Source organism: Coregonus clupeaformis, chromosome 11, assembly GCF_020615455.1.
Source record: "Coregonus clupeaformis isolate EN_2021a chromosome 11, ASM2061545v1, whole genome shotgun sequence".
In the NCBI taxonomy this organism is placed as follows: Eukaryota; Metazoa; Chordata; class Actinopteri; order Salmoniformes; family Salmonidae; genus Coregonus; species Coregonus clupeaformis.
The window spans coordinates 28,084,484-28,096,983 of record NC_059202.1 but is presented as its reverse complement, the minus strand read 5'-3'; the positions used below and the strand labels follow the sequence as shown (position 1 = coordinate 28,096,983).

At 41.7% G+C, this 12,500-nt stretch overlaps 1 protein-coding gene across 1 annotated transcript in view; it reads left to right on the top strand.

Moving 5' to 3' along the window:
- Positions 1 to 12,500, top strand: part of LOC121537627 (unconventional myosin-VIIa) — a 104,087-nt gene that overhangs the window by 881 nt on the left and 90,706 nt on the right. Inside the window, exons 2-5 of the mRNA XM_041845211.2 lie at positions 8,175 to 8,292; positions 9,254 to 9,397; positions 9,628 to 9,780; positions 12,485 to 12,500. The exon at positions 12,485 to 12,500 is cut by the window's right edge and continues 169 nt beyond it. Coding sequence (XP_041701145.1) covers positions 9,278 to 9,397; positions 9,628 to 9,780; positions 12,485 to 12,500 — 289 coding nt within the window. The 5' untranslated portion in view covers positions 8,175 to 8,292; positions 9,254 to 9,277. The remainder of the gene's footprint in view (positions 1 to 8,174; positions 8,293 to 9,253; positions 9,398 to 9,627; positions 9,781 to 12,484) is intronic.

Genomic DNA, 12,500 nt, shown 5'->3' with positions numbered 1-12,500 from the left:
CCCAAGTAGTGATGGTTAGGCCCAAGTAGTGAGGGTCAGGCCCAAGTAGTGATGGTTAGGCCCAAGTAGTGAGGGTCAGGCCCAAGTAGTGATGGTTAGGCCCAAGTAGTGAGGGTCAGGCCCAAGTAGTGAGGGTCAGGCCCAAGTAGTGATGGTTAGGCCCAAGTAGTGAGGGTCAGGCCCAAGTAGTGAGGGTCAGGCCCAAGTAGTGAGGGTCAGGCCCAAGTAGTGAGGGTTAGGCCCAAGTAGTGAGGGTTAGGCCCAAGTAGTGAGGGTCAGGCCTAAGTAGTGAGGGTCAGGCCCAAGTAGTGAGGGTCAGGCCCAAGTAGTGAGGGTCAGGCCCAAGTTTTGGCCTTGACCGCTAAGCTCTGACCCTTAGTCGAACCTGGTGCATGATGTGTACAGCAGACTGACTAGCCTCCAGGAGGATCTGGCTGAAGACCCCCAACGTAGGTTACGCTAAACAGTATCGTTTATTGTATTACTTGTTTAAACCAGTCAGTCAATATGCAATATTTGTTTAGAACTTTTGGTTCTTATTTAAGCAGTTCACATTGTCTTAACTGTGGGCTAAATGATGCAGTGTCAAATGCAATTTTTTGTTTAAAAAATATGTTATTCCTAATAAAGTAAAATATGTCAACCTCAATGGCCAGAGACTGAGACTTACGTGCAAACCAGGACTTAAATGATATCTGGAATCCGCCTAAAATACTTCCATCACAAAGTGTTAATTGTCTTCAGATATGGATTTGATATTGAGACAGTCTGTGTATAATAGAGGGTTTTACACAGATGTTTTGAAGTGGCTGACGAGCATAGTGGGTATTGTATCATGGTGTAACTGAATACAAGACATTATGCGTTTGGTTTAAAAAGGTGCAGTATTTGAAAGAAGAGGTCTTGTGTAGCTAGAATAACAGGGGCGTATTTACATTTACATCATTTAGCCGACGCTCTTATTTACATTTACATTTTAGTCATTTAGCAGACGCTCTTATTTACATTTACATTTACGTCATTTAGCAGACGCTCTTATTTACATTTACATTTACGTCATTTAGCAGACGCTCTTATTTACATTTACATTTTAGTCATTTAGCAGACGCTCTTATTTACATTTACATTTACGTCATTTAGCAGATGCTCTTATTTACATTTACATTTTAGTCATTTAGCAGACGCTCTTATTTACATTTACATTTACGTCATTTAGCAGACGCTCTTATTTACATTTACATTTTAGTCATTTAGCAGACGCTCTTATTTACATTTAAATTTACGGCATTTAGCAGACGCTCTTATTTACATTTACATTTACGTCATTTAGCAGACACTCTTATTTACATTTACATTTACGTCATTTAGCAGACGCTCTTATTTACATTTACATTTACGTCATTTAGCAGACGCTCTTATTTACATTTACGGCATTTAGCAGACGCTCTTATTTACATTTACATTTACGTCATTTAGCAGACGCTCTTATTTACATTTACATTTACGTCATTTAGCAGACACTCTTATTTACATTTACATTTACGTCATTTAGCAGACGCTCTTATTTACATTTACATTTACGTCATTTAGCAGACACTCTTATCCAGAGCGACTTACAGATTGGTGCATTCACCTTATGATAGCCAGTGGGACAACCACTTTTTTAAATGGTTTTTATTTATTTATGGGGGGTGGTGGAAGAAGGATTACTTTATACTATCCCAGGTATTCCTTAAAGAGGTAGGGTTTCAAGTGTCTCCGAAAGGTGGTCAGTGACTCCGCTGTCCTGGCGTCGTGGGGGAGCTTGTTCCACCATTGGGGTGCCAGAGCAGCGAATAGCTTTGACTGGGCTGAGCGGGAACTGTGCTTCCGTAGAGGAAGGGGAGCTAGCAGGCCAGAGGTGGATGAACGTAGTGCCCTCGTTTGGGTGCAGGATCTCAGGTTAGGAGGACTGATTTGATATCATCTTTACTGACTGTGATCTAAAAGGCTAAATTGATCCTAGATCTGAACTCCTACCCTGAGGCGCTTTGGTGTAACGGGCCCAGAACTGATCTGTGTTAAAAATGTAAAACGTTGTAAATGAAAGTGTTTTTGTAGTTTTTTTTCATTGATGACTTGGCTCATTTTGGAGTTTTGTACTTCATGAAAACATGTTGTGCTGCTGTTATCTGATGTGGCACTTGATTGTAAAGATGAGACGTTCTATAAGGAGACATCTGGGCCTGAAAATCCAGCTATTGTACATTTGTTCCGTCTGTTAATATAGTCAAAGGATATATGTTCTCAAAGTGATTTTTGATTCATACTGTATTTGTGGATAAAAGAGGTCTGTTTTGTTCTGTGGATGTTCTTATTGTTGTAGGCTAGAGGACGGTTGTGATTATGCTGAGATCCAGTCAGGTTTGTGCAATTACGCCAGCTCCTTTGTCACTCATTTGGCTTGACAATGACAAGCGAGGCAATCAGTTTGAGAGGAGTGGCCTGAGAAAGCTGAGTAATCGTTTGGGAGGAATGGCCTGAGAAAGTTGAGTAGCTGTTTTGAATCACAATCAAGTGATTCTGCGCAGGGCCTTGCTCAGGTCATTACCCTTGAGCGCTCTGATTAGCAGCACTTCGTTGTCATGGAAACCTTACCAGCTGAGGTAAACAGGAGACTCCCTCCCTAGTCCTATCTCTTCCTAGATGAGGAAAGAGTGGGATCACCCACTACTATCTGTTGATTTGTAACTAGAACACATGGAAAAGCAAGCGTCACATGCGATAGCCTGGGATAATCAGTGTAGAAAAAAACGGTGCAATAATGTGTTCTGAAATCTGTATCCTCTAGGTTGTATTCTAAAGCTGTATTTTAGTCAGCCAAATGTTGCGATTGAAATGCATAATAATAATTACTGGTTAGTAGCCACTGTCTCATAAGGGTATGCACATTGTTGAAATCTAACCTAAATCTAAATCGGGAAGTCTCCCTGTGGGATGGTAGTGGGAAGTCTTGCGTCTCCCTCTGACGTCAGAGAAGTTCAAAGGTCACGTTAGTTAGTCTTTACCATTATGGGTCAACTGCTAGTAGCAATGTCTCCAAAATACGGAAACAACATAATTTTTCCACTAGTTTACTTTCAGCTGATCAGATGTTACCTTAAAGAGCGACTCAAAACCTAACTTAACTTACATAAATTGCGCTGAAAATCAATAGTCAGCTAGCTAGAAGGGTGTCGTTAGTCGCAAAACTTACCGTTATTTTCCAGTTCCATTTAAATGTTGAGCTCGAGGTGATTTAGTCCTCCAAACGCTAGAGAGTGTCCGATGTTGGTGAAAAATGTGTTACCTTTTTTTATTTTTTTTATTTTATTTCAGCTATATTTAACCAGGTAAGCCAGTGGAGAACAAGTTCTCATTTACAACTGTGACCTGGCCAAGATAAAGCAAAGCAGTGTGATAAAAACAACAACACAGAGTTACATATGGAATAAACAAAATGTACAGTCAATAACACAATAGAAAATCTATATACAGTGTGTGCAAATGTAGCAAGTTATGGAGGTAAGGCAATAAATAGGCCATAGTGCAAAATAATTACAATTAATATTAACACTGGAATGCTAGATGTGCAAGAGATGATGTGCAAATAGAGATACTGGGGTGCAAATGAGCAAAATAAATAACAATATAGGGATAAGGTAGTTGGGTGGGCTAATTTCAGATGGAAAAAGAACGACTGTTAAAGAGCGACCTTAAAGAGCGACTGTTCCTAGAAGCCAACGAATCCCTTTGAAAACAGCCTATGTGGCACTGATATGAACCAGAAATATATTCTAGCGTCAAAATTGACTACAAAGTGTAAATAGGATAATTTTGGTCATAAAGTCAGTCTCGTCTAAAACGGAGTTTGGAACCTCAGTGTGTCACAACTAGTAAATGAAGGTTAGATTACAATTGTCAACAAATCATGCCCCCTTTTGCCAATCGCCACTCAGCCCACTTCACTTCCCTTCAACTACCCGCCTGTCACGCCCTGGCTTTGGGGACTCTGAAATGTTGAGCCAGGGTGTGGATTTTCTATGTTTAGTTTCACGGGGTAGCTTCTATGTTGTGTTTTCTATGTTTTGGGTTTTGTTCTAGATCATATAGATCTATGTTGGTCAGGGTGGTTCCCAATCAGAGGCAGCTGTTGCTCGTTGTCTCTGATTGGGAGCCATACTTAGGTAGGCTGTTTTCAGCTATTCTTTGTGGGATCTTGTTCGTGTTTGGTTGTGTATTGACCATTGACTGTCACGTTATCGTTTTGTTGTTTTGATCGTGTGATCAGTCTAATAAATAATATGTTCACTTTCAACGCTGCGCCTTGGTCCTCCTCTCTGGTAGACGATCGTGACACCGCCCAACTACCTCATCCCTATATTGTTATTTATTTTGCTCATTTGCACCCCAGTATCTCTATTTGCACATCATCTCTTGCACATCTATCATTCCAGTGTTAATACTAATTGTAATTATTTTGCACTATGGCCTATTTATTGCCTTACCTCCATAACTTACTACATTTGCACACACTGTATATATATTTATTTCTGTTGTATTTTTGACTTTATGTTTTGTTTACCCCATATGTAACTCTGTGTTGTTGTTGTTTTTATCGCACTGCTTTGCTTTATCTTGGCCAGGTCGCAGTTGTAAATGAGAACTTGTTCTCAACTGGCTTACCTGGTTAAATAAAGGTGAAATAAAAAATAAAAAATAAATAAAAGTGTTCCCATATAATGTCCAGGGTATAACCTAGCCTGGTGGAACCAGCCTGATCACTGTGTTCACATATAATGTCCAGGGCATAACCTAGCCTGGTGGAACCAGCCTGATCACTGTGTTACCATATAATGTCCAGGGTATAACCTAGCCTGGTGGAACCAGCCTGATCACTGTGTTCCCATATAATGTCTAGGGTATAACCTAGCCTGGTGGAACCAGCCTGATCACTGTGTTACCATATAATGTCCAGGGTATAACCTAGCCTGGTGGAACCAGCCTGATCACTGTGTTCCCATATAATGTCTAGGGTATAACCTAGCCTGGTGGAACCAGCCTGATCACTGTGTTACCATATAATGTCCAGGGTATAACCTAGCCTGGGGGAACCAGCCTGATCACTGTGTTACCATATAATGTCCAGGACATAACCTAGCCTGGTGGAACCAGCCTGATCACTGTGTCACCATATAATGTCCAGGACATAACCTAGCCTGGGGGAACCAGCCTGATCACTGTGTTCCCATATAATGTCTAGGGTATAACCTAGCCTGGTGGAACCAGCCTGATCACTGTGTTACCATATAATGTCCAGGGTATAACCTAGCCTGGGGGAACCAGCCTGATCACTGTGTTCCCATATAATGTCTAGGGTATAACCTAGCCTGGTGGAACCAGCCTGATCACTGTGTCACCATATAATGTCCAGGACATAACCTAGCCTGGGGGAACCAGCCTGATCACTGTGTTCCCATATAATGTCTAGGGTATAACCTAGCCTGGTGGAACCAGTCTGATCACTGTGTTACCATATAATATCCAGGATATAACCTAGCCTGGTGGAACCAGCCTGATCACTGTGTTACCATATAATGTCCAGGGTATAACCTAGCCTGGTGGAACCAGCCTGATCTCTGTGTTCACCATATAATGTCCAGGACATAACCTAGCCTGGGGGAACCAGCCTGATCACTGTGTTCTCCATTCTATTTCACTTCACATCTTATGATATCTGAAGTCAAATAGAATGGTGAACGCAGAGATCAGGTTGGTTCCAAAACCCCTTTTAAACAACGTTGTTCACTGTACATTTAGAGTAGGTAAGTTACCTTAATCAATGTTGTTTCAGACAGGAAACGCCACATATTTGTTTAACCATTCATTAGAAAAGGTTAAAATACCTGCAATGCGTTAGGCTCTGCTCCTTCACTGCCAGAGCATGCATAATGCTAAGATAATAATTACACGTAGAGAGAAAGGTTCGCTATACCAATCCCCCCCTGCAGGAAGGAAACCCAGAGCCAAACAAGTGGTGGGAAAGGAGAAAACAGATAGGCAAGGTACAGCAATAGTTTGGCAGCCATCAGAGAAGTGTGTTGCAGAACCTGGTGGATTAATTAGACCGCCATGTTAACGTTGAGTGATGATCTGATTGGTGTAATATCAGCGGATGCAACACCCGGGTTTCTGAACCGGCTGCGCTACATTTCAGACAGGAAACGGCACTTCTTCGTTTAGCCAGTTATTAGGAAAAAAAGATTAGAATACAGTTGAAGTCGGAAGTTTACATACACCTTAGCCAAATACATTTAAACTCAGTTTTTTCACAATTCCTGACATTTAATCCTAGTAAAAATTCCCTGTCTTAGGTCAGTTAGGATCACCACTTTATTTTAAGAATGTGAAATGTCAGAATAATAGTAGAGAGAATTATTTATTTCAGCTTTTATTTCTTTCATCACATTCCCAGTGGGTCAGAAGTTTACATACACTCAATTAGTATTTGGTAGCATTGCCTTTAAATTGTTTAACTTGGGTCAAACATTTCGGGTAGCCTTCCACAAGCTTCCCACAATAAGTTGGGCGAATTTTGGCCCATTCCTCCTGACAGAGCTGGTTAACTGAGTCAGGTTTGTAGGCCTCCTTGCTCGCACACGCTTTTTCAGTTCTGCCCACAAATGTTCTATAGGATTGAGGTCAGGGCTTTGTGATGGCCACTCCAATACCTTGACTTTGTTGCCCTTAAGCCATTTTGCCACAACTTTGGAAGTATGCTTGGGGTCATTGTCCATTTGGAATGGGAAGACCCATTTGCGACCAAGCTTTAACTTCCTGACTGATGTCTTGAGATGTTGCTTCAATATATCCACATACATTTCCTTCCTCATGATGCCATCTATTTTGTGAAGTGCACCAGTCCCTCCTGCAGCAAAGCACCCCCACAGCATGATGCTGCCACCCCCGTGCTTCACGGTTGGGATGGTGTTCTTCGGCTTGCAAGCTACCCCCCTTTTCCTCCAAACATAACGATGATCATTATGGCCAAACAGTTCTATTTTTGTTTAATCAGACCAGAGGACATTTCTCCAAAAAGTACGATCTTTGTCCCCATGTGCAGTTGCAAACCATAGTCTGGCTTTTTTATGGCGGTTTTGGATCAGTGGCTTCTTCCTTGCTGAGCGGCCTTCCAGGTTATGTCGATATAGGACTCATTTTACTGTGGATATAGATACTTTTGTACCTGTTTCCTCCAGCATCTTCACAAGGTCCTTTGCTGTTGTTCTGGGATTGATTTGCACTTTTCGCACCAAAGTACGTTCATCTCTAGGAGACAGAACGCGTCTCCTTCCTGAGCGGTATGACGGCTGCGTGGTCCCATGGTGTTTATACTTGCATACTATTTTTTGTACAGATGAACGTGGTACCTTCAGGCATTTGGAAATTGCTCCCAAGGATGAACCAGACTTGTTGAGGTCTACCATTTTTTTACTGAGGTCGTTGGGCTGATTTCTTTTGATTTTCCCATGATGTCAAGCAAAGAGGCACTGAGTTTGAAGGTAGGCCTTGAAATACATCCACAGGTACACCTCCAATTGATTCAAATGATGTCAATTAGCCTATCAGAAGCTTCTAAAGCCATGTCATCATTTTCTGGAATTTTCCAAGCTGTTTAAAGGCACAGTCAACTTAGTGTATGTAAACTTCAGACCCACTGGAATTGTGATACAATGAATTACAAGTGAAATAATCTGTAAACAATTGGTGGAAAAATTACTTGTGTCATGCACAAAGTAGATATCCTAACCGACTTGCCAAAACTATAGTTTGTTAAAAATAAATGTGTGGAGTGGTTGAAAAACAAGTTTTAATGACTCCAACCTAAGTGTATGTAAACATCCGACTTCAACTGTATGTTACGAATTGCAATTTGTTACATATCATACGAAATGGATCCACAAATTAATTTGCATACCATACAAAATGTACAGAATAATACGAAACGCTCTGAGACCACGTTGGCACTGGGTGATACCTGCGCTGGACCTACCTGCCCTGAGTGTTACCCGTGTTGGGTGTCTGGGATCAAAGTCTTCAGGCCATAAAGGGGTGCTGGCTGTGCTGTATTGGCATATCTGTTTCCTGTTTCACAGGACTGTCTCGGTCTCTCACTCTCTGGCGTGGACAGTACTGTGGACGGTGGCTGAGGCTTACCACAGGACCAGGGAGAAAGTCTTACGATCTCTACAGGAATATAGATAACACCCACAGGTAAAACACGGACATGATCGACTGCTTTAGACATAAGGGTTTGACCCATTAGGAAGCTATTTTATGTTCTAATGCCGGTGTGATTGTGTATTGTATCAGTTACACGTTTGTCTCCAGTGAATGTCTTTTTATTATGACACTTTTGAGACTGTTATTGATCATATTTGTTTTTAACAAAATGTCTTCACGATTTGTCGTTCTTGGGTTTTTCGTCACAATTTCGCTGGCGTCTTTCGAATTTCGGGAATGGGGAGGGGACATTCGGGTCATAGACTTGCCCGTAACTTGCGAAGAGAGAGGGTGGAGCTCCTCGTTCTGGTTCCGCTCCTCGTTCTAACACCTCTTCCTTTTAACACGTATGGACCCAGAACTTAATCAAGCAGCTGACCAATTACCCAACATTTTAGGTCTGTGTGTGCCATGTCATTGCTCTCGTTTTTTGCTAGCTGTCACTCATATGGAGAGGGGCTGAAGCTCATTGGTTGAACTCAAATTGTTAGAGGGGGACAATGTAGGGAAAATGGCGCTACACAGCTTCCAGAAAAAAACAATTGCTTTCAAACTAGGGATTTCGTGGGTAATTGAGGGAAGACAGTAGTTCTGCTCATAGATTCTGCATGTATGAACTACACATTGACACATCCACCCCAAAGCGGGATGTTTATTTTAAAAAATACTTAGTGGTCGCCAAAGTTCCGGAACATGTCTTTAAAATGAGAAGGTAAAAACTCAATATTTTATTCAACTTATTGAACCAGAACTCCAAAGGGCCTTGACCATCAGGTGGTATGAGTCAGTATTGTGTTACTGTAAAGGGAGTGGCCCATGGCAGCCATTTTATAGGCCTGATATATTCTCACATATGGTCTCATTCCCTATCGGTCTACAATATGGGCTCAGTCAATATCAGTCTACAATATGGCCTCATACATACGTGTGTTTTCTTTTTTCAAATGTATAGACTGAAGACAATAAGTTTTCAATCATGGCGGTTTTGAGGAAGGGTGATTGGGTGTGGGTGGATACTGGTGTTGGGATGCCCATCGGAGCTGAGGTCAAACTAACCGACACTGGACATTTGCAGCTGATCGACGATGAAGGAAAGGTATTGCATGTCCAATTTAGTTTTTTCCCCTTTCAATATTTGGTTTAAGTGATATGTACAGTATTCTGTCTTTATGTGTTGAATAAGGGGGGGATGTCTTGTCTTAGGGAATGTGATGCATGTTGTCTACTGTATTATACAGTATGTGCTTTTTTTTTATCTGGCATTGCCTTTCTGAATGGCCCCTGAGGGTAGAAATGAATTGTATTGAATTGAATTGATCCTTGCAGGAGCATGAGATCAACAAGAAGAAGGAGGATGGGATCCGGCCCATGCATCCTACATCCGTTAACGGAGTGGACGACATGATCAGACTAGGAGACCTCAACGAGGCCGGGCTCCTCAGAAACCTCCTGGTCCGACACAAGGAGGGCATTATCTATGTTAGTATACTATAGACTGTATAACATGGAGGGTATTATATATGTTAGTATACTATAGACTATATAACATGGAGGGTATTATATATGTTAGTATACTATAGACTATATAACATGGAGGGTATTATATATGTTAGTATACTATAGACTATATAACATGGAGGGTATTATATATGTTAGTATACTATGGACTATATAACATGGAGGGTATTATATATGTTAGTATACTATAGACTATATAACATGGAGGGAAAACATTTCTAAAAAACTGTTTTTGCTTTGTCATTATGGGGTATTTTGTGTAGATTGATGAGGGGTATTTTTTTTTTTTTTTACATTCATTTTAGAATAAGGCTGTAACGTAACAAAATATGGAAAAAGTCAAGGGGTCTGAATACTTTCCGAATGCACTGTATATATAGTGTGTGTTTATATGTGTGTTTGAATAGTCCCTATTCATATTAATTGATCTGTAATCCACTTTACAGTACAAACTGTTACCAATAATTACCCCTCCAGCTGAAAATAGAATGTACAAAATGGAGCGAATTATGACTTTGTTGATAACAACCTTTATGGAAAGTTGGAGAGATGTGCGGTCTGTGAGAGGTAGAGGTCTGACGAGGTAGATCCAGGTAGGTTTAGGGTTCATTGGAGACTCACAGCTGTATTCCTCTCTGGCTGAAGTGAATGCTTTGTCTGTGGTAGATAATAGACTTTGCCCTGTAGCTAGGTCTGGTGTTAGTCTCCATAGAGACCAACGAGGCTCTATGTGTTTTAATGAGAACATCCCAGTGTTGCCCTGCCAACACCCTGAACCACAGCACTGTCTGTTTACTTTATCATGAATCAGGACTTGATAGAAATCCAGAAATAAGAAAACGGGCGACAAAATTACCGGGACGTTAAGAACACACACACTTACAGTGAGGGAAAAAAGTATTTGATCCCCTGCTGATTTTGTACGTTTGTCCACTGACAAAGAAATGATCAGTCTATAATTTTAATGGTAGGTTTATTTGAACAGTGAGAGACAGAATAACAACAACAAAATCCAGGAAAACGCATGTCAAAAATGTTATAAATTGATTTTGCATTTTAATGAGGGAAATAAGTATTTGACCCCCTCTCAATCAGAAAGATTTATGGCTCCCAGGTGTCTTTTATACAGGTAACGAGCTGAGATTAGGAGCACACTCTTAAAAGGAGTGCTCCTAATCTCAGCTTGTTACCTGTATAAAAGACACCTGTCCACAGAAGCAATCAATCAATCAGATACCAAACTCTCCACCATGGCCAAGACCAAAGAGCTCTCCAAGGATGTCAGGGACAAGATTGTAGACCTACACAAGGCTGGAATGGGCTACAAGACCATCGCCAAGCAGCTTGGTGAGAAGGTGACAACAGTTGGTGCGATTATTCGCAAATGGAAGAAACACAAAATAACTGTAAATCTCCCTCGGCCTGGGGCTCCATGCAAGATCTTACCTCGTGGAGTTGCAATGATCATGAGAACGGTGAGGAATCAGCCCAGAACTACACAGGAGGATCTTGTCAATGATCTCAAGGCAGCTGGGACCATAGTCACCAAGAAAACAATTGGTAACACACTACGCCGTGAAGGACTGAAATCCTGCAGCGCCCGCAAGGTCCCCCTGCTCAAGAAAGCACATATACAGGGCCATCTGAAGTTTGCCAATGAACATCTGAATGATTCAGAGGAGAACTGGGTGAAAGTGTTGTGGTCAGATGAGACCAAAATCGAGCTCTTTGGCATCAACTCAACTCGCCGTGTTTGGAGGAGGAGGAATGCTGCCTATGACCCCAAGAACACCATCCCCACCGTCAAACATGGAGGTGGAAACATTATGCTTTGGGGGTGTTTTTCTGCTAAGGGGACAGGACAACTTCACCGCATCAAAGGGACGATGGACGGGGTCATGTACCGTCAAATCTTGGGTGAGAACCTCCTTCCCTCAGCCAGGGCATTGAAAATGGGTCGTGGATGGGTATTCCAGCATGACAATGACCCAAAACACATGGCCAAGGCAACAAAGGAGTGGCTCAAGAAGAAGCACATTAAGGTCCTGGAGTGGCCTAGCCAGTCTCCAGACCTTAATCCCATAGAAAATCTGTGGAGGGAGCTGAAGGTTGCCAAACGTCAGCCTCGAAACCTTAATGACTTGGAGAAGATCTGCAAAGAGGAGTGGAACAAAATCCCTCCTGAGATGTGTGCAAACCTGGTGGCCAACTACAAGAAACGTCTGACCTCTGTGATTGTCAACAAGGGTTTTGCCACCAAGTACTAAGTCATGTTTTGCAGAGGGGTCAAATACTTATTTCCCTCATTAAAATGCAAATCAATTTATAACATTTTTTACATGCATTTTTCTGGATTTTTTTTATTGTTATTCTGTCTCTCACTGTTCAAATAAACCTACCATTAAAATTATAGACTGATCATGTCTTTGTCAGTGGGCAAACGTACAAAATCAGCAGGGGATCAAATACTTTTTTCCCTCACTGTATGTCCACATCACCGACATCAGTACCACTGTGTGTGTGTGTGACAGTCAGATAACGTCCCCCTCTCTCTCTCTGTCCTGTGTCCAGACCTACACAGGCTCCATTCTGGTGTGTGTGTGTGTGTGTGTGTGTGTGTGACAGCCAGATAACGTCCCTCTCTCTCTCTCTGTCCTGTGTCCAGACCTACACAGGCTCCA